At 43.0% G+C, this 22,699-nt stretch overlaps 1 protein-coding gene across 2 annotated transcripts in view; it reads right to left on the reverse strand.

Annotated features, from left to right (window-relative positions):
• The window catches only part of UTP14A (UTP14A small subunit processome component), a 54,624-nt gene extending 32,235 nt beyond the window's left edge, over positions 1-22,389 (reverse strand). The window contains exons 1-10 of one of the 2 annotated variants that reach the window (XM_030209501.1): positions 22,303-22,389; positions 21,880-21,959; positions 19,935-20,005; positions 16,023-16,087; positions 13,527-13,669; positions 10,891-11,046; positions 6,488-6,607; positions 5,530-5,624; positions 351-474; positions 180-257 (exon numbers count right to left, since the gene is read on the reverse strand). In XM_030209501.1, the coding sequence (XP_030065361.1) occupies positions 180-257; positions 351-474; positions 5,530-5,624; positions 6,488-6,607; positions 10,891-11,046; positions 13,527-13,669; positions 16,023-16,087; positions 19,935-20,005; positions 21,880-21,939 (912 nt within the window). In that variant the 5' untranslated portion in view covers positions 21,940-21,959; positions 22,303-22,389. Of the gene's footprint in view, positions 1-179; positions 258-350; positions 475-5,529; positions 5,625-6,487; positions 6,608-10,890; positions 11,047-13,526; positions 13,670-16,022; positions 16,088-19,934; positions 20,006-21,879; positions 21,960-22,288 lie in introns of both variants that reach the window. The other variant, XM_030209502.1, reaches the window with a different exon arrangement.
• Between the last annotated feature and the right edge of the window lie 310 nt (positions 22,390-22,699).

Raw genomic sequence — 22,699 nt, forward strand, 5'->3', positions numbered from 1 at the left:
AAGTCCATAATCCATTATTAAGATAGACCTGTACTGCTTTTCCTTGGGATTAAGTAGCCAGGTACTTGTAACCTGGACTGGCCATTGTTAGAAATAGGATACTTAGCTAAATGGATCCTTAGTCTAATCCATTAGGGCAACTTCTTATCAATTCCATAGGCCCATCTTTAGTTTCTTACCTCCTGGTCATACTTTGCCATGATTGCTTTGGATCGAGCCCATTTGCCACTGTTTTGATGCTTCAGAGACATTCGCTCCTACATAGAAGGGAAACAAAGTCAGAGGCTTTACACTCTATCTCCTGACACTAGGAATCTGGGCGGGGTTAAGAGAGGAAGCATCCTAATCACCTCTATTCGAACTCTCTCCATTTTCTGCAATTCTTCCAGAGCAGCTTCTGGATTCTTCATCTTCAGCGTTTCAAACTCCTTTAAGGCTTCTTTCTGCTTGCCTTTCTTCTGTACCCTGTGATACCTGAAGAACCAATACAGCAAAGAATGACATCACAAAGAGGAGACAATGGACAAGAAGGGGAAAAACAGCCTTCCAAGATATGCATTTACACAGGCTCAGGAGTTTGGCAATTCAGTTTCCAAATCTGAGGTTTCCAGGATACAGAACATACCAGTGTGAAGAACCTCAGGAGTCAGGTCAGAGATTCAAATTCTCTGAAACAGCAGAAGCTGCTGTACAGCTATCAATGAGAAATTATGTATTATCCAATTATTTTCTTTTCATCCTACTCTAGAATTCTGGACTCTACCCTATAGTTGCACTGTGCAGCCTCAGGTGTTCAAGTATTTCCACTGACAAAGCAATGGTGTTCATGTCCTTATTTCCAGTCAACTGTTATATCCATCTATTACCTTTACTAAAGGTGGCACTTCTGCTCTACTGACACACAGTTCTCCAGATGAGACAAGAGCTGCCTCAGAAACCCATCAGATCTAAGGTATTACAAATTAGAAGCACCCTGAGCTGTGAAAATGATAAGACTTCGAAAATACTGAAAATGATAAGACTTCGAAAATATATGTGACCATCTCTGAGAAAGGGTGACCAAAGTCTCCAGAAAAAAAAATGTGGTTTTAATTAACTCTGTTAGCGCAAACAATTTGTAACACAACAGTCCAAATCCTATCCTTTTATGTGAAAAAAATAAATAAAACAAGTTACAAAAGTTTATACTAGGCCTGTATGTCGAGTAATCACACAATTAAAGGTATGTTATTTTTTTTCCCACTGCAGCTCCTTCCGACTGTGGGCAGTCACTTAGTGGGTCTTTTAAGTAGGTGCGCTTGCGTTTTTAGTACATGTTAAAAATAGGCGCGCGCTAAACGCTAAAGATGCCCATAGAAAAACATGGGCGTCTTAGTGTCTAGTGCATGCCTATTTTTTGCGCACTCCTATTTTTAACACGCGCTAAACACGCCAAGCACCTATGTAAAAGACCTCCTTAACCCTCCACTGCCCAGAGACACAAGAAATTGCAGTGTGTGTGTGTGTGTGTGGGGGGGGGGGGGGGGGGGGGGGGAATGTGATGGACAGCATACCTTTTAATCGCATGATTAATTGCAATTAAAGTTCTACTCAAAATTCAGCCCTAAAAAATAAAGAATAAAAATGAAAAAATAAATACAAATTGAAAAATTACAAATTAAAGAATCTAAAACAGTATGCAAAATAGCTATAAACAGACTTAGTTTTCACAGACTTCTTCAGACAAGCAAGTCTAAAACTTCTGCAGACTGCTTATGAACCCATGACATGAAAAATCAGCTATGCTCAACATTTTGAATCTGAGGCTTTAGTCACTTTCCCCAGAGACAGTCACATATTCCAGAAATAGAAGAATGGCTAGTAATATTCAACTAAGGAGGATTTCCAGATTCATCTGAGCAATTTGGATTACTAAATTGAAACTCCACAGAGATCAGGACCGGATTTGCAATTTATCTCAAGAGATAATGCACTAAGGGCCCTGTTTACTAAGGTGCGTTAGTGGTTTTAGCGTGCCTACACTTAGCACACGCGCTAATCATGTAGGCGCCTATAGGGATATTGTAGGCACATATATTGTTAATGCGTGTTAAAAACGTTAACGCACCTATAACGCTGCTTAAACAGGGCCCTAAATCTGGATATACCACTATAGAGGCCTTCCTTAAATGGCCTTGAATTAATTTTCACTACTACTTGATATTTAAGGAAATAAGCCTAATAAGCCTAAAGTTCAGCATTACCTTCTGAAGGTGGCAAAAATGTTCACAAAAACTCTCAAACACCGTGAAAGGGAGAGCCCTCCTAACCTTAAGATGGTGACAAGAGTTCCTGGGAATTTGTCTGTGTGTTAGAGCAATCTCTTCAGGTTCAAAGAAACAACCAAAAGGGAGACTGGATATCCCAGATCTGGGAAGAGCTATGGTTGTCTAATCAAGACACTTAAGGGGTTAGCAACTGAAGGCCCACCCTACCCAGTCTACTGTGCCCAATCATTGTCATCAGTATGTGATCAAGATGCCATGCTGCTTGTCCCCAAAATAAACAGCTTCTGGAGCGAGCATGGCACTAATGAGAAAACAAGGCCAAGAAAATTAGATTGTGAGCCCTCCTGGGACAGAGAAATATCCAGAGTATCTGAATGTAACTCATCTTGAGCTACTACTGAAAAAGGTGAGCAAAATCTAAATAAAAACAAATAGATGAGTCCCAAGAGACAGGCAGAATATGTAAGGGGGTTATCACATTGCTAGGAGAACCATCACCAACTTCAGTCCATTTATTTAACAAGAAAGCCAAGTCTTGGAAATAGTATAGTTTAACTCTTCCGGAACCAAAGAAGTGTCTGCCGAGAAATGCTTTAAAGAAGTTATGAATTCATGTGTGAGCTGGAAACAGACTGCCCATGTTCAATTCTACTCATAATATATGGGACTCAATTCCAATCCACTTCTGATATTATAGCTGTTAAATGTGAAGTACATCGACAAGATTACAGAGAAAGTCCTCACCATCTGACCGCAAAGGGAGGAAAGTCCAATTTGCTATGAACTTTTTGGAATAGAAAGGCCACTATTGTTTGCTTTCATACAGCCTGCTGCACCTGAATGTTGCAGCGAGATTACCAGCTGAAAGGTTCTGCACCTACAGTGACCAATAATCAGTAGACTCACTCCTGAGGCAGAGATCTAAGTTAGAACCTTCACTTAAAAGCCGATTCCTGCTAGAACCATCCTAAGTGGGGAGACCAGTGAGTGAACAGAAAAAAATGATCAGGCTTGATAAAAGGCCAAGAGTGCAGATCGAAACTATGGATGCTGCTCTCTATTCCAGAGCTTATCTTCATCCAGAAATGCCTTGTGACCTGGAAGCAATTTGAAAATAAGACTGGAGCCTCCATACACTGTGTAATGGGGGCAAACGCATCTAGTTTGAGGAGGAAGAGGAAGAAGAATGCTTCTTCCAAGATCGGATATGCAGGCTAAGGATAGCAAGAGCCAAAATACTTTGGCCATTATCCCCCCCATCCCCATGGAGGGAACGGGAAAAATTAAGAAAGTTACTAAGGTAAGGATGAACAGTGATCTTTTCCCCTTGGAGAAAAGGTGGCCCAGCCACCTTTCTTCTGGAAAGCTGCCTGGATGCCAACGTCAAAACTAGGGTATCATTCAAACTGAAAGTTACATAAGAAGATTGCTGCTGTAGTCCACTGAAAGTAGAAAGAAATTTGACTTTTAAGACTATTGCTAGAGGTTGCGACTGCCATTTTCATGCTGCAGCCACTAGGGGCAGAAGCAAGCAGGCTTCACTCCTGCATTATTTACCCACTGGACTACTAATGAGGTTAAGGTAGGCCATGGGGGGGGGGGGGGGGGGGGGGGGGGGGGTGTTGCTTTCTATTGCTGCAGTGAGGTTGTGGGTGGAGAACCTAGATAAGGGATCAGGATTGGGGAACCTGATACTATGTGGGTCCCAACTGAATATTGGCCGAAACCCACATAAAACTCAGTGGCCAGGAGGTTGTCTGTGCGACCCAGATATTCAATGCCAGTGCCTGGACATGGCCCATCCCTGAATATCTGGGGAAATTTCAGCCAGTCATATTCAGTGTTTAAAATAAACAACTGCCACCAAATGAATATTGACTGGGTTACTTATACAGCGGGAATATTATTTCTGACTGCAATTATCCCTTTAAAAACAATATTTTATTAGATCTGAGCAAGTACTGTTATTGCTAGGATAAAGTCATATTTCTTCCTTGCTCAGGGTATGGAACAAGAGGGAAATCTGGCACGCCAGACCCTTGTTACCTGAGAACTTGCAAGAACATTCTGAAAAATTCAAATACAGACTGCGCAAACCCCAAAGCTGAATCCTTTCTCCTTATGTTGGGTTTTCTTTTATACCTTTGTGTATTTTAACAGTTCTATGTAGAACTGTATATATGTTTTTACAGACAAGAAATACATTTTAACCTTAACCTTCTTAAGTGAAGGCAGAAATGTCCACTCAGTCAACATAAAAAGTTTTCTTTAGTTCTTAAAATTCCCCTCAGACTTGTGACAAGAATCAGGGAGCAGACCCTGCTGCTGCCTGACTGCACACCTGCTTGTTTTACCATAATGTTTCCTCAGCCTAGAAATGTCCAAGTACAGTATTAAATATCCTGGGGCAGAGGAGCTGTGCAAATTAAAGCACTGTCTTGTTTGGAGGAAAGTGGTCAACTCTACAAAATTTCACTCATTTGCTTTAACATTTTGCCTACAAATTGCCAAGCTGCATGTTATACAAAAAGATTCATCACTACTAATCAGGGGTAAAAAAAAAAAATGTAAAAACTTACGTGCCAGTCAACATTTTTCAGGATCTAGAACAAAAACATATTCTTTTTCCTTGTAACTCTTGTTTAGCTTGTTTTTGTGGGCTTTTTTTGTTTTCAGTTTGGATTTCTTATTTAGAGTTTAGTAGTCTGTTTTCATTTATTTAAATTTTTTTTGTGGCTTTGGTTAATTTTTTTGTGGGGTTTTCTTTTTTCATTTTGATTTTACTTTCTTCTAAACTTCTAGCCCTGACCCAATCACAGAGGTAGCATCTCTTCTTCCAGTATAAGCCCACAACGGGTGGCAGCCCTCCTAAGCCTACACCATAAAAGCAGCAATTCATTCAATTAGACTCTCCCAGCAGAGGCAGTCCTTTTGGTCTGATGTGCCTTAGCTGAGGAAGATACGGGCTAGCAGCAAGTTGCAAATGTTAATTTTAGGCATCTAAGTAACCAGGTGCACACCAATTTCCCATTTTTGCCACTAATATTTAAAAACTTATACATATCATGTACCCAGTGCCAATATTTCATTAGCTTATTAATCTCTGCAGCCCACTTTAGCATAAATGTTTTATTAATATTACTGTGTATCAAAAGCAATGCTGAATAAACCTTTGGATCCCGTTTTGCTCTGTAATGGACCTTATTGACAATAAATGCTGTTTGTTGCTCTCTGAAATAATGTCACAGAAAAGATGGTTTACTTTTTGCTTTTAATCTTCTTCGCTCTTCTGGCTTTGGCTTCATAATAGGACTGAAGTGCTCTGGCCTTCTGCAGTTCTGCACGGCGTAACTTTGCCTGTAGGAGTGAGAATAGGGGTGAGGTGGAAACAAAACCTCTACCAAGAGCCATAAAGGGAGAAAGGGAGGCTGTATATCTAGCTGCCAACACTAATGGTGTTCATGATATAACTGGCCTAATTCTATATATGATGCTCAAACTTGAGTGCCCAAATACAGTCAAGTAACCGATTTGTTTATGCAATTTAATTAACAAGCCACTTAGCGTGGACAATTGGGTGATACAAATCAACTGGTGCTGGCATTAAAATGAAAACTGTGCACTCATCTTTAGGCGCAGAGATCCACACATAAATTTTACATGTGGATTCGAAAAGGAGGCGCAGCCATGGGAGCGGCATTGGGGGCGATCCTGGAATTTATGTCCAGTTTTACAGAATAAGGGAGATCCGCACATAATTTAGGCATGAAAATCTGCACCACGTTTTACTTAGTGTAAAGATTTGCGCTTGGATCCAACTCCGAGCGCCATTTGTTGAATAGCACTTAGCGTGAAATTTTATTGGCGCATATATCGCATTTTGGCCAATATGTGGTTGTGATGTTACAATGAGGGAACGGATTTTCTGGATTTAGTTCAAATCTTTTTTCAGTTGTTGTTCAAGGCAAGTCATATTCAGGTAGAGTGGATATTTTCCTGTCATTGGAAAGCTTACAATCTAAGTTTGTACTTAAGGTAATGGAGGGTTTAGTGACTTGCGATGGGATTTGAACTGGGGTTTCCTAGTCTTCTGCTCACTGCTCTTACCATTAGGCTACTCCTCCATCTTGGATTCACCCAGGTCTGAGGCTGATAGGCAACTATACAGTGCATTTATTGTGTTCCACATTAAAGGGAGAGACCTATAGAAGAATGCTTACCTCCTCCAAACTCATGGCTTTCAGTGATGCCTCCTCCAATGGCGTTAGCAGGGGATCTGTCACTGGCTGCTTATTCTTATGCAAGATGTTAAAAATTTCTTGCTCCAGTGGAGTGCGTGCCTTTAAAGATAAACAGATAAGCTAAAGATGACCACACTAAACCACAGAACACAATGAAAAACTGTTAATTTTCTTTCCTTTAGTTCCTCCAAACCAGTCTGGAGACGCAAGTATGCACATTCCTACCTTGGGAACTACTGGCTTTCAAATTTACCCTGTAAGATTTCTATGCAGACAATAGCCAGCTAGTATATTTTCATCAAAGCAAGATTGCCACGAAATGCCTAGCCACCCGCCGGGGGCTACCCCGCGGCCACTTACAGGGTCTATCCCCAGAACAGCTCAGGTCCACCTACACCTGCCACTTGTGCTCTACACTAGCACCTTCCTCCCACCGACTGGGTCCCAACCATTTCTGGGCAAGTCTTCCACTCTCAAATTATTCCCAGTGATTTCTAGGTTACTAGGGGGCCACACTCCCATTGGTCCCGCAGTTCCCAGAAAACACTCACAGAATCAACACACAAACCACCAGGATTCTTAGTCAGTCCAGACAAGCAGAGGCAATAAACTAAAAATGTTTATTGTCATGAAAAAAAATTTGAACAATGAACAGAAAAGGTGCAATCTGTAAAACAATAACAGGTAACTGAAATATGGATCAATTATAACACTATCTAAACATTTATTTACTATCTAAATAGTACCTGGGGAAATCAGGACATATAGCTGCTTACAGGTTATCAACTGTTCACAGGGCCTCAGCAAAGAGATCCTTCTCTCTTTTCACCCTGGCTAATACTAGAGAAAAAGCCAGTACATCCTAGCTGAATTTTGAGTTCCTGGACCAATCAGAGCCCAGAACAAGTTTTTAAAAATAGCTGGCCACATCACTGCAGGTTACCACTTATCTGTGTTAACTAAAGGAACAGTCAGTTCTCTGTAATAACTTTAAACATAAACATGCACCACCTGCTGGCCAAACTAGAGAAATACACTTCAATAAACAATACAGTTTTACAGGCTTAAAACCCACTGTTTTGGTCACAAAGATCATTTAACAATATCTAATATAGCAGAATTAGAAAAGGCACAGAGAAGGGTGACAGAAATGATAAAGGGGATGGGACGACTTCTTTATGAGGATGGGGGGGGGGGGGGGGGGGAAGGGAGAATCCCAATGAAGCTACTAAGTAGTAAATTTCAAACAAACCGGACAAAATATTTTTCGTTCAATTTGCAATTAAACTCTAGAATTCGTTGCCAGAGAATGTGGTAAAAGCAGTTAGCTTAACAGGTTTTAAAAAAGGTTTGGCTAATTTCCTAAAAGAAAAGTCCATAAGCCATTATTAAGATGGACTTGGGAAAATTTACTGCTTATTTCTAAAATATGCAGCATAAAATGTGTCACTGTTCTGGGATCTTGCCAGGTACTTGTGACCTGGACTGGCCACTGTTGGAACAGAATACTGGGCTTGATGGACCTTCAGTCTGTCCTAGTATGGCAATGCTTACCTTCTTAATCAAAGACCAATCTGCAATAGAGAATGGAACAAGGACAGTTTGTCCCCATGAGCTCTGTCCCCATCCCCCACAAGCACTGACCCTATCTGCACAAGCCTCGAACACCAGAGATATAGACAGATATGTATTTACTCCTGTACTGTGCAAAATATAAAGATAATGCATGACAGGGGAGTGCGACTACAGCAACTGCCCTAGGCCCCTGACCAGAGAGAGCCCCAAGCCTGCTGGAAGCTGAAGAAAGTACAGCCTGCTAGTGGGCTTTAGGGTATCCTTCCAAATTTCTGCCCTGGGCGCCAGCAATGTCACACCAGCTCTGGCAGGATGCACATTTCAAATCTGACATTCTCTAAATCACAAAATAGAAAAAAAAATGATTTTTCTACCTTGTGTTATCTGGTCATTTCTAATTCCTTCTATCTTCTCTTAACTCACTCACCAGGGTCTCCTATCTCCCTCCTTCTCCCCCCATGAGTCCAGCCAACACCTCTTCTTTCCCGTCCTTGCCCTCACAAGTCTGGCATCTTGCAAAATTCTTCCATCTTGTTGAGATAACAGCACACTCTTCTCACATCCATCTGATACAATCAACTTGCATCATCTCCTGCCGCTTCCCCCAACAATGGAAGTGAGATGCTCTGAACAACACCGAATGAGGTACAAGTCAAATCACTTTCTTCTTTGAAATCACCAGGAATGGTTCTTGAAAAGACGATGCTTGCAACTCAAAATCCACTTAGCCAAATAAATGACCACTAGAAGCAGTGCCTTCAGAAGTGACATTTCTTCAACCCAGCTTCCTTGACAACCTCAAAGGGCACCTACTAGGTTTAAACCCCACAGAGGTGCCACTGAACATCTTGGAGGATGGGGGTCTCACAAGTGTCTTTCAGAAAATGCTCAACATCCAGATGAGCTGCCAATGCTTTACCTTGAACCAAACCTCTGTAGCATGACAAAACTTAAACCTGCATCTTTAGAAAGGTTATATCTAAGCCGTTATCCAAACCATCCTGCAAAAAAAAAAAATTCTAATATTTTCACTACTGCTCATCGTTTCAGATACCACCCTTCACAAATTGGTCACAGCCTGAATATGCCAAGGAAGCAGATGCCCTCCTTGGCATATGGTCTAAAATGTTTTAAATACAGAAATCACATTGAACAATTTGCACTGGTCATTTGAAAGAGCAACAACAAATTAGTGGCAGTAATATTCAGAAAAAAAACAAGACTAGCATCTAAGTTAAAGGATCAATGCAAAAAAATTTCCCCCCTTTAATAAAAATATATATTTTTTAAATTACGTTTGTTTTTTGTCATCATTCTGTTCTGTTTCTTGTTCTGCTATATTTTGGATTTATCATATTGGTTCCAGTTTCTCTTTTCTTTTCTCTTCTCTCCTGTCTATTCTCACACTACACCTGCCTCTAACATGTTGATTGTCCCTTTTTAGCTCTTTCCTCTCTTTTTCTTTTCTGCATCTCTGTCAAATTCAAATTTCAACCTCTCTCACACCTCTCCTCCTTTTCACTTTTCAGCTACCTATCAAATTTCCATCTTCTCTCACCCACTAGCTTTCCCATTCCCCCTCTCACTCCTTCTCCAGCCCTCCATTCCTTTTCATCTTTAATCTACTCCCCATTACCATATTTCTACTCTCTGTAATCACCACCCTCTCATTTATTTCATTGCTACCCCCTCCTGGCTTCTACCACATGGTTCCACTATTCCCAGTCATTCCTTCAATCCTTCTAGCCCAGCATCTGCTCCCTATTTCACCCCTCCTCACTCTAGTAGCCCATCTCCCTGTCCCTTTTCTCTTCCCTCCTGCCCGCTCCCCAATTGTCTAGCATTTCTCCCTTTCTTCCCTTACTCCCATTGTCCAGTATCTCTTCATCTGATCCCTCCCTTCTGCTCCTACATCCAACATCTCCCTCTTTCTCCCCTTGCCACCTCCTGTGTATCTCTCCTTCCTTCCCATCTACCCCCATTTCCAAAATCTCTCCAACTCCATTGTGCCCCAGGACCAACATCTCTTTCCCCTCTCTCCATGTAGCATTCTCTTCCTTCCCTTGCCATGTCCAACATTTCTGCCTCTCTTCCCCCCCTGTTCCCAGGGTCCAACATATCTTTCCTCCCCCCCCCCCCCACAAGCAGCACCTCTCCCTTCCTCCTCTCCACCATCACATCCAACATTTCTCCCTCTCCCACCCTTCTACCCTCTCCATTCAGCATCTCCCACTCCCCTCTACCCCATATGCAAGATTTTTCCCTCTCGCCCATCTCCACCCCTTTTGCTGCATCTCTCCCTTCTTCCCCTCCACCCCATGTCCAACAATTCTCCCTCTCATCCTTCTCTCCCCCCCCCCCCCCCCTCTACCGTGGAGCATCTCTCCTTCCCTCCCCACAACTCTTCTTATTGCTGCAACAGGTCCCGGCAGTGGCAGCAATTCCCACATTCTGCCAGACGCTAATCCAGAAGCCTCCCCTCTGCCGTACCCCGCCTAGACAAAACCAAGAAGCGGAAGCTGCAACCGGTGGGGGGGGGGGGGGGGGGGGGGGGGGGGAAACACGGCAGAGAGGAGGCTTACAGGTTGGAGGCAGGCAGCATGTGGAAAAATTGCCGATGCTGCCTGGACCCATTGAAGCAACAGCAATGTTAAGGAAGGGAGACACAGGAACGCAAAGTCCAGCCTTCTCCCCTGATGCCAGCACTGGCAAGGGGGCACGGGTGAACTGCTGCTGGGTGAGGCAAGGATGTCTATCGCATGCAATCCCTTTGTATCAGGTGTTTACATGGTGCCATGGCTACCTACCTTCCAGGTGGTCAGCACCTCTTCTATGGGTTTAACTGCAAGCTGCTCCTGGTTCAGTGGGAACACCAGCTGATCTGCTTCCCGGTTCTGCAGAACTATCCTATCCCACTTAGTGATGTCTTTAGAGGCCTTTTCATAAGCCACTTGTCTCTGGATCTGTATGGAAAGTAAAAGGAAACAAGCATATTTAGAACAGCTGGGTAGACCTGCAGTGACAAACGATATTCATGTACCACCTGGTATTTAAAGAGAGATCAGGGGCACACAAAGCAGAAGACACAATCTCTACAGGACAGATTACCCAACTAGAAAAAAAAAAAAAAGCTTATCACCATAATCACGTACACTCATATTCATCAAAGACTATGTGAATAGTCCTACAACACTGATCCTTGAGAATACTATAAAAGACAACTGGGGACAAAATGGTTCATGGCATTCTGACTCTTCTGTGAAAGAGACGTGCACTTTGGCTTAACAAGGGGGGGGGGGGCGGCTTTGCTCATGGAGGGCAGGGTAGCTGAGGGGGCTGGGGGTGCTATGTTTGACTGTATCTATGTTTTTTGTTTTGCACACCCTGGACTGCTTCTCCTATAGAAATGAATCGGGACATTATTTTGGAGAGCTTATTTCTCTGTAACTCTTGCCTGATCTGGCCTATTTTTGAACCTGATGCGTATGTTCACTGTTTTTGCTCCCATAACAAATTTTGTCCCGTTCAGATATTCCCAACCCTGCATGCATAATTCTTTCCAACTTCTACTGGGCTGTAAAGAATAAAAAAAAATATCAGAAAGGAAATAAGCTTCACCTTTATTTTAATACTAGTACAGACATATCAGCTTTAACAATAGAACTATAAATGTTCTGAAGCAAACTTGAGAGGCCTCAAAACAAAAAAAAATCATAACTGCATACTCCATGGCTATTCAAAAAGGAAAACCCCAAGCCTTGCTCTACTCACCAGCACTGCTTCAACCCTCATCCTGATGCAAGCCTCCTTTCTATGCACTATGGACTGAATTCAGTAAATGGTGCTGAAAAGTTTGCACTCAGCACTGTTCTATAAAGGGCACTCCAGGCTGACTAGTCATTATAGACTAGCACTTAGCACACATTTACCTTCAGTGGTCACAGATGAGAAACGCCTAATTTGAAAACCTTCCATGTGAACATAACACCTTAAATATGAAATTACAATGACCCTTTCACCCCCCCCACCCCCAGATCACACAAGCTTCTACACCACTGGTCCACAAACATTTGGTCATTAAAGCCAATTAGCATCTCATTATGCAATTAAGTTAGGCACGTTAACTGACCTTATTCTATAACTCAGTTTCCCAATTCCTGTCCTGGAGTACCCCCTTGCTGGTCAGGTTTTCAGGATATCCACAATGAATTTTATGCTGAAATTTTAGCATTGTACACTACGTTGATCTACAAGTTAGTTAACGGTGGTAGTGCAAATCTCAAGAAATAAATTTGCATGCACTGACTCCATTATATGCTATTCTCTTTCATGCATATTCATTGTGGATATCCTGAAAACCTGACTGGCAATGGAGTGCTCCAGGACTGGACTTGGGAAACACTGCTATAACTTATGTTTGCAAGTTTATAGAAATAGAAGGAAAGTTCTTTAGACCAGTGAAAGAAAAGAGACTGATGGTGTTGGATACTGAAATTCTATTTATCCATAGCAGATATAGTACGAGAGGAAAGTCAGAAGGACCATAAAGACCAATCCAACAACGAACATTCTTCAACCACACCTTCCCTCACAGACATACTTCTCATTCAGTGTCCCTCCCACACCTTCACTTACATACATAGTAACATAGTAGATGACGGCAGAAAAAGACCTGCACGGTCCATCTAGTCTGCCCACGATAAACTCATGTGTATACCTTACCTTGATTTGTACCTGTCTTTTTCAGGGCACAGACCGTATAAGTCTGTGCAGCAGTATTTCCCGCCTCCCAACCACCAGTCCCGCCTCCCATCACCGGCTCCGGCACAGACCCCGTATACGTCTGCCCTCCCCCATCCTAGCCTCTCAACCACCAACCCCTCTTCCCCCCGCCACCCAATTTCAGCTAAGCTTCTGTGGATCCATTCCTTAGAAGCTTAGCTGAAATTGGGTGTTTACCCACCCTAACCTGACTTCTGTCCCAGAATTTTAATTTTATTCTTTTCATCTATTATTATGTTTTAACTTCTCTTCCTTTTTTTTTTCCCCCTTCTTCCAGACACTGGCCCCCACCATGCCCTACTTCTTGAACTCCTTGTAGGCGTATTCTACTTTACACCCTCTACCCTCCTGCAGACATTTTTTTCCTCCATTCTATCCCCTCCCTCTGGGCGTAACGGTCTTTCACCCAGCGCTATCTCCCTTCCCTACCTAGCAGTGACAGGAAACCCAAAGGCAGTTCCTTGTACAAATTGAGCTCTGCCCCCATCGTCAGTGATATGCTACCAAAACATTTGCCAGCACACTGCTGGATCTATAAAATAAATGGGCTCAGTAACGAGTTGCATCCAAACTCTGCTGTCATGTAAAGCAGCAGCAATTCCTAGGACGCTCTGTGCAACATACCTGTGATAAGGATCATAGCTCCTCCCTCCCTACATACCCTCTGAGTCTCCTCTTTGCTGAGGGGCAGCTCCACCGCTGCATTATGCTTGACTTTATTCAGTTGTTTCTTCAATGTTACTAATGAGGATGAGGCCTTTATGGGCTGCAGCAGTTCTGAGAGTTCGATCTTGTTGTTGGCACCTTCAGAAAAAGTAAAGACAGGAATAAAGTTAATTGGGGCCAAGGATGTAGAGAGGGATGTCAGGTCACTGGGATCACAGAAGATGCACAGATACAAGTTTGTCAGATCATGGAGACAAGGGTTCAAAGCTGTTTTACATAATCCCTCCCCAGTGGGTATGCATATCTGGTATTTAGGCAGATGGGATGACCTTCATTTATTAAGTGCCTGTTGCAGAATCCTATCACTTGCATATGAGCTCTGTTTTTTTTTTTTTTTTGACAGGCAACACTATAGCCTTGGACTGTATGTTGGGAGTGGGCGAGAGAATAACTATACTATTCAGCATGGAGAGCAAAGTATCAAAAGAAAACGCTTAACATATCAACAGCTATGAGTTCAATTATAAAGGACAACTCCAGCAGTGGGGAACTGAGGCAGTGCTGGGCAGACTTCTATGGTCTGTGTCCTGTATACAGCAAGACAGATCAGGATGGGTTAGAGTGAGCTCTTATGGCAACTCAAGTAGCTGGGAAGAAGGGCCAGCGCCAGGCAGACTTTATGGTCTGAGCCTTGAAAATGGCAAGGAAGGATCAGAATACAGTATGCATATTTTATACCACATTCATCTCTTATGCTATGAGCGCAGGTGCTGTGTATCTCAGTGTGGGGTAGGGGTGGGGTAAGAGGAGGAGGAAGACATCTTAAAGTGGAACTTAATGAGTAAAATGCTTTGTTAGTAATACATTGATTCAATCAAGAAATGATAATGTGACTGCTGGGCAGATCGGATGAACCATGCAGGTCGTTATCTGCCATTATTTTACTATGCTACTCTGTTTCTTTCTATATCTATATAATTTAAAAGCTAATTCTGCGTTAACATTCACATTTTCTTCCCCATTAGCAGAAATAATATTCTTCTAGATCTAAACCTAATAAACATGGACAAACATACAGGTTCTGCCCATCAGGACTTCACAGAGCTGCAGTAAAGCCAGACTCCAGTATCCTCTCACTCACGTGCCAGACCCTAGCTTCAGCACTTCGTCTTCAAGATTACATTCCATGTCTCATGTTTTTACAGTGTTTACTTTTTAATATTTTCTGCTGTTTCAGGTTAATTTTTCTATTTCAGTTCTCCAGCCTCTGTACATTTGATTTTTGAGAGCACAACTGTTGTATTTAAATGAAGTGCTAGAACAGAGCATCTCTCATCCCTTACCAAAGATTGGAACAAATCAACAGCCTATGCTTATGAAGCATGGATAATACAGTAACCCCAGAGTCTAGGTTCTAGCTGTATATACAGTGGTTTAAACCTCCTTTGATGGTTGGCTGGGAGATTACAGTCTTGACAAACGAAGATGGAGTCTACAGCTTCAGTGGCAACATATCCTTTCTCCTGCATGACAGAGGCGTATTTTCAAAGCACTTAGACTTACAAGTTACATAGGAACCTATGGAACTTTGTAAGTCTAAGTGCTTTGAAAATTAGCCCCATCGTCTCTTTTGGTACTCTGCACAAAGCTCTGTATGCTTTTGTTGGCCATAGTTAGGAACATGGGGAAAAAGAATGGATATAAATACAGCACATGAGGTTGGGCCAGTGTCACCAGGGTCTCACATCCCCCACAGCCTTGCCATACGCAGACTCATTATTAGATCTCATTTTTCCTTACCTTTGCTAAAATCATTACTTTTATGTGCCGCCCCCATGCTCACCACATTCCCTCCCTCACGCAGCAAGAGGAATTAGGTAAACAGTGTTCTTTACCCTCCTGCGATCTTTGTCTGCTGGCCCCCTCCTGAAATCAGAGCTGCACAGGCCCCCTAGTCTGACGAGACTTGCTGGCCCTGCACAGTTCCAGTTTCAAGAAAGGTGGCAGTAAAGACAGCAGAGACAGGTAAGACAAGCTACTTGTTGATGTCCCCTAGTGGTGGAAGGCCAGTGTGCAGGTGGACTGAAGACTTCCCTTGATGATAGCAGCAGTAGTGGCTTGCCTCCATCTTCTCTTAGTAAGTGCCTCTGTGCAAGGGAGTTGAGGGTATGCTAGACTAGAAAAAAAATGTTGTAGGGACATTTGCTCTATGCACCCATGCTTAGTATTGTTCCATGGATGATAAATTGCAAGGAGAGAGAGGCGCTCCCAGTCACAAAGGGACCTGTATGGGAGAGGGAAAAAAAGACCAACCCAACACTTCTGCACAAAAACAGGACCAACTCTGGGTGTTACAGACTCTACTACCACATAGTATACAAGGTCATCTCTTCAGCTGTGACTCATGGATGTATCCTAGATAAAAGGACAGCCAGGTAAGAACCAAACTCTGGTCTTGTCTTCAACACATCTGTAATAAGAATGGTCTCACCTTCTGAGCTGACACTGAACTCAGACACTTGAAGACTGGCTTCCGTTCTCTCACCCAGCTTCCTCCTGTAATTAACAAATAAACTATAAGAAAAAAAATCTGTATGCTAACAAAATATTTTTCACCTTTTAGCTGCAATAACTTCTCTAATGAACAGTACCAGTTTACAAGGAGACCCTTTTGCTCCTTTTCTAAAACAGGCCTTTCTGGCCACTGGCTGTATGGGAATGACTAGTGGCCAAATACTGTGCCTTACTTAGCATAAGCAAGTCCCACTGGGTCAGTGTTTCCCAACTTTTTCAAGCTAAGTACCCCCCTCCCCACAAGTCAAACAAATTTCAACTGAGTACCCCAATTTCTGAGCAGCAGAGATTTTGAAATGGACATTTTATTGTTAAAAAGTTAGCTAACTAGGCAATATATATAAATACGGGTCACTGCAACTTGCATACAGACCAAAACAGTGGGCACGATGTTATATTTCACTCTCATATAAACTGTTTGGCCCCTTGGCAGGTAGTGTGGTGTTATTTACATGTTAACAAATACGTAAGATTTTGGTTGGGTCATAATGTTCTATATGCATCTTGCATAACTGTTTGCACCACAGGGGAAATGGGGGGGGGGGGGGGGGGGGGGGCATCAGATGGGAGAGTTGGGGAGGGGTTTACAAGGGAATTAATAGCTATTGATGTTCACAACAAATTGCAACTCAGTTTACTGTTTTGTATCAATTATATTATATTTTCAATAAAAATGTCTAGTCATTTTGCAACAGTAATTTTTTTTTTTTACTTCCTATAGATCTCCTCATCTGTTAATCATTCCCCACCCCCCACTAAATTTGTGGTCTAAGGAAGTGATAAATTGTAATTAAAGTTTCCTTAATGTGTTTCTTATGATTTAGATGTATTCAATCTCTCACTGTATTTCTATTTGCAAGTTTATCTTGTAAAGCTTGTTAAAATTGTTAAATAAAAAAAAATGTTTGAACATATAAACTGAGTAAAAATTAAACAATGAGACAGATGGGGCCTATTTATAAGAATAGGAGAAAATGTTCTCCACAAAAGTTGCCCACAGTGACCAATCTAGTTTCATTTTTTTTCTGGGAAAATTAAATAAGAAATCCAGTTGGTCTTTATGGGAAAGCTCTCCACTTCTGTGAAGTACTTTTATTTTTTATAAATAGGCCTCAATATACCAAGGCACCTTTCTATGCACAAACCAAAAGAAAACTAAACATCCAAGCCACCCGGTGTGGAAAGCTTGATAGCGTATTTTCTGAGTACAAGCAGGCTATATTCTCACATGTGGGTGATGTCATCCACGTCGCCCGGTGCGGACATATTACAACTTCAGAACAGCATGCGCAGAGTTTCCACCGCACATGTGCGAGACAGTGCCTTCCCAGCCACTGCGACAGCACAGGACCTGCAGTCTTCTTCCATCTGCCTTGAGGAGAGGACGCGCTGTTTCACGGCTCCCTTAGTGTCTGGTGCATTTACTTTCCAGCAGCGATTTTTTGTACCTTCCCTACGGGATTTTTCTCATGGTTTTTCCTTCTTTCCCCCCATTTGGAGTTTTTGTTTCCCTTATAATTTTAGCACCTTTTTGCCCTGCATTTAAGTTTCCTTTTTTCCACGTTTGGTAGGCCATCTTAGGCCTGAGCTCCGTTCAGGGTATATTTTTCCTTGTGCTTAGCCCCCCTTTTTAGGGTCACTATCGAGTCGTTTGATTTGGCCACGGTAATTTTTCTTTCTATGTCACTGAAGCTTCTCAGTGGCTTTAAGCACTGTGTTAGTGCAAAAGGACCATCTCTGGCAAAGACACCCATTGTTGGTGTCTTCAGTGTTTGGAGCCCAAACATACCCCCTTTATCTTTATATGAAGAAATGATCACAGCTGGCCAGAGAGTTTTTGGAGCTCGGTCCAAATCCTCTACATCAGTATTGGGTACATCAGTCCCCGCTGGCTACAAGACCCTTGACAGACACTAGGAGTGGGAATGCATCGAGTGGGTCTCCACCTGCCTCAACACGTGGTGATGCTTTCACAGTTATAATGGGAGATGGGCTTTTTGGATGAAATAAGAATTCTCAATCTCAGTTTCAGTGTGATGAATTCCATAATCAAGACATTTTCTGGACAGAAGTGGTTTCTCATTCTACATTTGAGAAAAATTAGGTGAGAGAAGTTGGTTTCACATAAGAACTTTGAAACAAAAAAGAAGTTCTTACAGAACAATAGCTGTGAGTATTCCCTTTTTTGCATCTGCCAACATATTGTAATATTTCCCAAGCTCTCATTTTGAGCTGTTTCAGTGCAGCAGAAGGAAGACCACAAAGTGGCTGGAGGCAAAAAATGAATTAAAGCGGAATGAAAAAAGCATTTGAAGATGATGCCTACACCTATGTACAGGCCTGCCCACAGCCAATCTGCCCACCCCTCTCTTACATCCTGCCTGACCTCAGTCTGCCCCCCTCTCTCTCTCTCTCACTTCCCATCGGACCTCAGTCAATCTATCCCACCATCTCTGTCTAACATCCCATGTACCCTCAGCCGGTCTCTCTATCTCTCACATCCCGTCTGCCCTCAGCCAGTCTATTCCCCCCCCCCCAAAATCCCGTCTGCCCCTCTCTCCCACACTTACATCGTGCCTGACCTCAGCCAGTCTGCCACTCTCTCTCACATCCACCTGCCCTCAGCCAGTCTGCCCTCCCTCACACCCCACTTGCCCTCAGCCAGTCTGCCCTCCCTCACACCCCACTTGCCCTCAGCCAGTCTGCCCTTCCCTCCCTCACATTCCACCTACCCTCAGCCAGTCTGGCCCCCCCTCTCTCACACATCCTGCCTGCCCTCAGCCAGTCTGCCCCCCCCTCTCTTTCACATCCCGCCTGCCCTCAGTCACAGTCTGCCCCCCCTCTCTTTCACATCCCGCCCGCCCTCAACCAATCTGCCCTCCCCTCTCTCACATCCCACCTGCCCTCAGCCAGTTTGCCCCTTTCTCACATCCCACCTGCCCTCAGCCAGTCTGTCTCCTTCCTCTCTTTCAGAGAACATGTCAATTTTGCTGCTCATGAGATTGGGAGTTGCAAGATTAACAGGCTCTTCTTGCACCTCAATACATATCAGTTACTGCAAAACATCTAAAGCTCCCTCTGATGTTTTGACAAACTAAAACTATATTAAAGTTTGGATACCACCTCAGTAAGGCCAACACACAATCTATCCACCTTAAAACACAGCACTAACTCCCAGGACTCAAAGAGCAACAACCTTATGAGTAAAAGGATAGCACTATAAATATTACACTATACCCCAAAACACTAAAACATCACCTTGTGAGAAGACAGGACACATGGGACTGCTACAGGATCTCTACAGAATCCCTTCTCTCTGTCTCTTTCTCTCCTCGCCCTCTCCGGCCTCCATTCCAGCAACATCCCCTCTCACCCCTTCCTCTCCCCCTTACGCCCAGCAGCAACCCTCCCTCTCATTACCACCCCCCAAGTCCAGCAGCACCCCTTTCTGTCTGTTCTAATTTGCTTGGATTGCTTCCAGTAGCAGCAGCCTGGCCCTTGAAGAAACAGAAGATGCATCAAGGAAGCAGGGTGTGGCCTAGCAAAGGTCCCAAGCCTGTCTGCATGAATCACTGGGTTGCTAGCAATTCAGGTAAATTAAGACTTGGGGGGGCGCAAGGGAGAATGAAAGAGATGCAGCACTAGGTTCTGCTGTGCTGCCAGGCACTGTGTACCCCCTGCTAATGGTTCATATACCCCCCCCCCCCCCCCCAGGATATGTGTACCACATCTTGAGAACCTTCTGCACTAGGTAAAGACTTCATAACAATCCAAACCCTCAAGCGTTTGAGATTCCATAACCACTAACAGCAATGTGAGCAAAACATACCTTTTCTTCCCATCCAGAGAGCCAATGGCTTCCAGAAGCTTGCGATGCTTTCTTTCCTCATCGCTGTCCCCCTAGAAGAGAAGCAAATGAGGACAAATGATGACAAAGGGGGAAGCTCTTCATTTTCTCTTTGCCAGTCAAGCAGAAGTGATGTCATTGCTACACTTAAATCACACCTCCAACACAATACAAACTGTTTAGAAGCATGCTCCAAAAACCATCTACTAAGCCTAATAGCTGGTAGAAAGCAATCTTTTGTTTACAGTTTATTACAATTTTGATATACTACCCATTAGGGCAACTAAGCAGTTTAAGATGACCATCAAATTTAATACTATAAAAAGAAAATGATAAACGTTATGTTGCATTATGAACAGAGAAGAAAAAAAAAGAAGCTTTTTATCCTATATAGCTGTGCCATAAAATCTCAGTCATAGAAGCATGAAGCTAGTCACAAGAATGGGCAGCCCATCATAGAAGATTTCTCATCTGTAATGGATTTGATTTTACCTCAAACACCACATACCCAACCATAAAAATGTTTTTAGGGGAGCAGGACAGCATATCATATGTTCTTATGTGCTAACAATCAATTATTGAAAATTGGCACGCATTAAAACTTGTGCACACATCTGAGTACATGCTATTTTATAATGCACAGTGTCTAACTGCTATGGCACGCATCTCAAAAGGGGGAATGGCCATGGGTGTGTCTGCATTCCAGAAAGTTGTACACAGAATTACAGAGTACTACCTAACTGTGACTAACTTCTGGGCGCCTGACTTAATGCCTGCTGAAACCTAGTGTAAATGCCAGCACAAATTATTGATAGTTCAGAGCTCATACCCCAATTTATTTGCATTCACATCTTGGAAGCATGCCTAAAGTTGGCCACACAATTTTGGGTGCCATATACAGAATCTAGAGGATAGACCATGCGATGAAGCTGCAGTGTAGTAAATTTAGAATGAATCAGAGGAAATGTTTCTTCACTCAACGCATAGTTAGACTCTGGAAGTCGTTGCCGGAAAAAGTGGTTAAGGCGGTTGACTTAGCAGAATTCTAAAAAGGGTTGGACGGCTTCCTGGAGGAAAAGGCCATAGAACGTTATTGAATGGACGTGGGAAAATCCACTATTTCTGGGATGGGCGGGACAAATTGTTTGTTCTTTTGGCCGCTGTTGCAGACAGGGTGCTGGGCTCCATGGACCCTTGGTCTGTCCCAGCATGGTGATACTTATGTAACAGTGCTGGGCAGACTTCTACGGTCTGTGCCCTGAAAATGGCAAGGACAAATTAAATTCGGGTATAAAGTATCGCATACCATGTATAATGAGTTTATCTTGTTGGGCAAACTGGATGGACCATACAGGTCTTTATCTGCCATCATTTACTATGTTATAAGGGCTCAATCAAAATATATAAGGGAAGAACTCCTGAAAGTGATCAGCTGTGAAGCTAAAAAAGAGTCAGTTGAGGCTTTTTCTCTCACTTTTAATAAGACTGAAGTAAGTTGGATATGTTAAAAAGTTTGATATATACTCATTTGTAGAGGATTATTTTGAAGTTGCACTATATGGGCTCAGACATCCACATACAGCTCTCCTGCAAGCCTTCATCAGTGCTGAGTGTGATTATCTAGAGGAAAACTATATATTATATAATTTTACCTTTAAAAAGATGATCTAAGCACGTTTCAGATGTACTATGACAAAAGGTAAACAAGGATACTGTGGGATCCTCTTAGTAAACCTTTAAAAGTTCACTTTTTTGTTCCACAATCATTGAGATACTTAACAGATCCAGGAGATCCCAGGGATCTGCAGATTCAGCTTTTAAGCTTTTACAATGTCCCCTGTACTTGTACTACTCTGATGCAGTAGAGTTCATACAAAACACAAGCACTTCGGGGCAGAGAAAATTTTACATCAAACTATGAACTTACCTCATCTTCACTGGCGCTCACGGGGTGTTCACTGTAAAACAAATCTTCCTCTTTAGCCATGAAAGTGGAAAGCAATAGACCTAAAGACGAACAACATGAAAAAGGATAATGATAATGAGAGGAGCATCATTATACACTACTATAATTCTAACAATGAAAATCTTCCCTTTTTTTGTTAGAGTCCAACACGACACGTTTTAAGCAATTCCAGCAATAAAAACGCTCACTAAAATAAGAAACAGACATCAAAGATACCAAGCGCATTAAGCAGCCCTCAGACGCCGAGCACCCTCCTCACACGCGATCGGGGGACCGGTCATCTCTCCCTGCCATTGCTCCCTCGGTCTTCCGCTCCCCTGCTGTCCGCGATTCGACACCTCTCCCTCACCGCCCCTTGTCAAACTCATACCTGAGGTCACTCACCAACAATCTCACACCTTTCCCTCTCCGGCCGGCGGTGTCCCACTCCCGTAGCGATTCCCTGTCCGCCTTGCCGTGAACTGAAACAGGAAGTTGCGTCAGAGCCTGGAGAACGGGACACCGGAACACGAGGTTTGCGGGAGATGGAAATAGTGCTTCCTCCCAAGGAGGTTTAATAGACAGGAGTGGAAGTGAGCCTATCTAATCCACTGTAAGAAAGGAAGCCAATTCGGTTAATCTCTGTTTCCACTCCTCGCACAGCCGTCATTGCCATACACTCAAAACAAAGCACGTAAACCTATGAGCTGCTGCATGCATCAACGTTGTCGTTCTTTATTGTTGGTCCATCTGTAACAAGTCTAAAGCTGTTTCAGTTCGCTAGGCAGTGCCTTAAAAAGTA

The sequence above is a fragment of the Microcaecilia unicolor genome, chromosome 7 (assembly GCF_901765095.1).
Source record: "Microcaecilia unicolor chromosome 7, aMicUni1.1, whole genome shotgun sequence".
Taxonomy (NCBI): domain Eukaryota; kingdom Metazoa; phylum Chordata; class Amphibia; order Gymnophiona; family Siphonopidae; genus Microcaecilia; species Microcaecilia unicolor.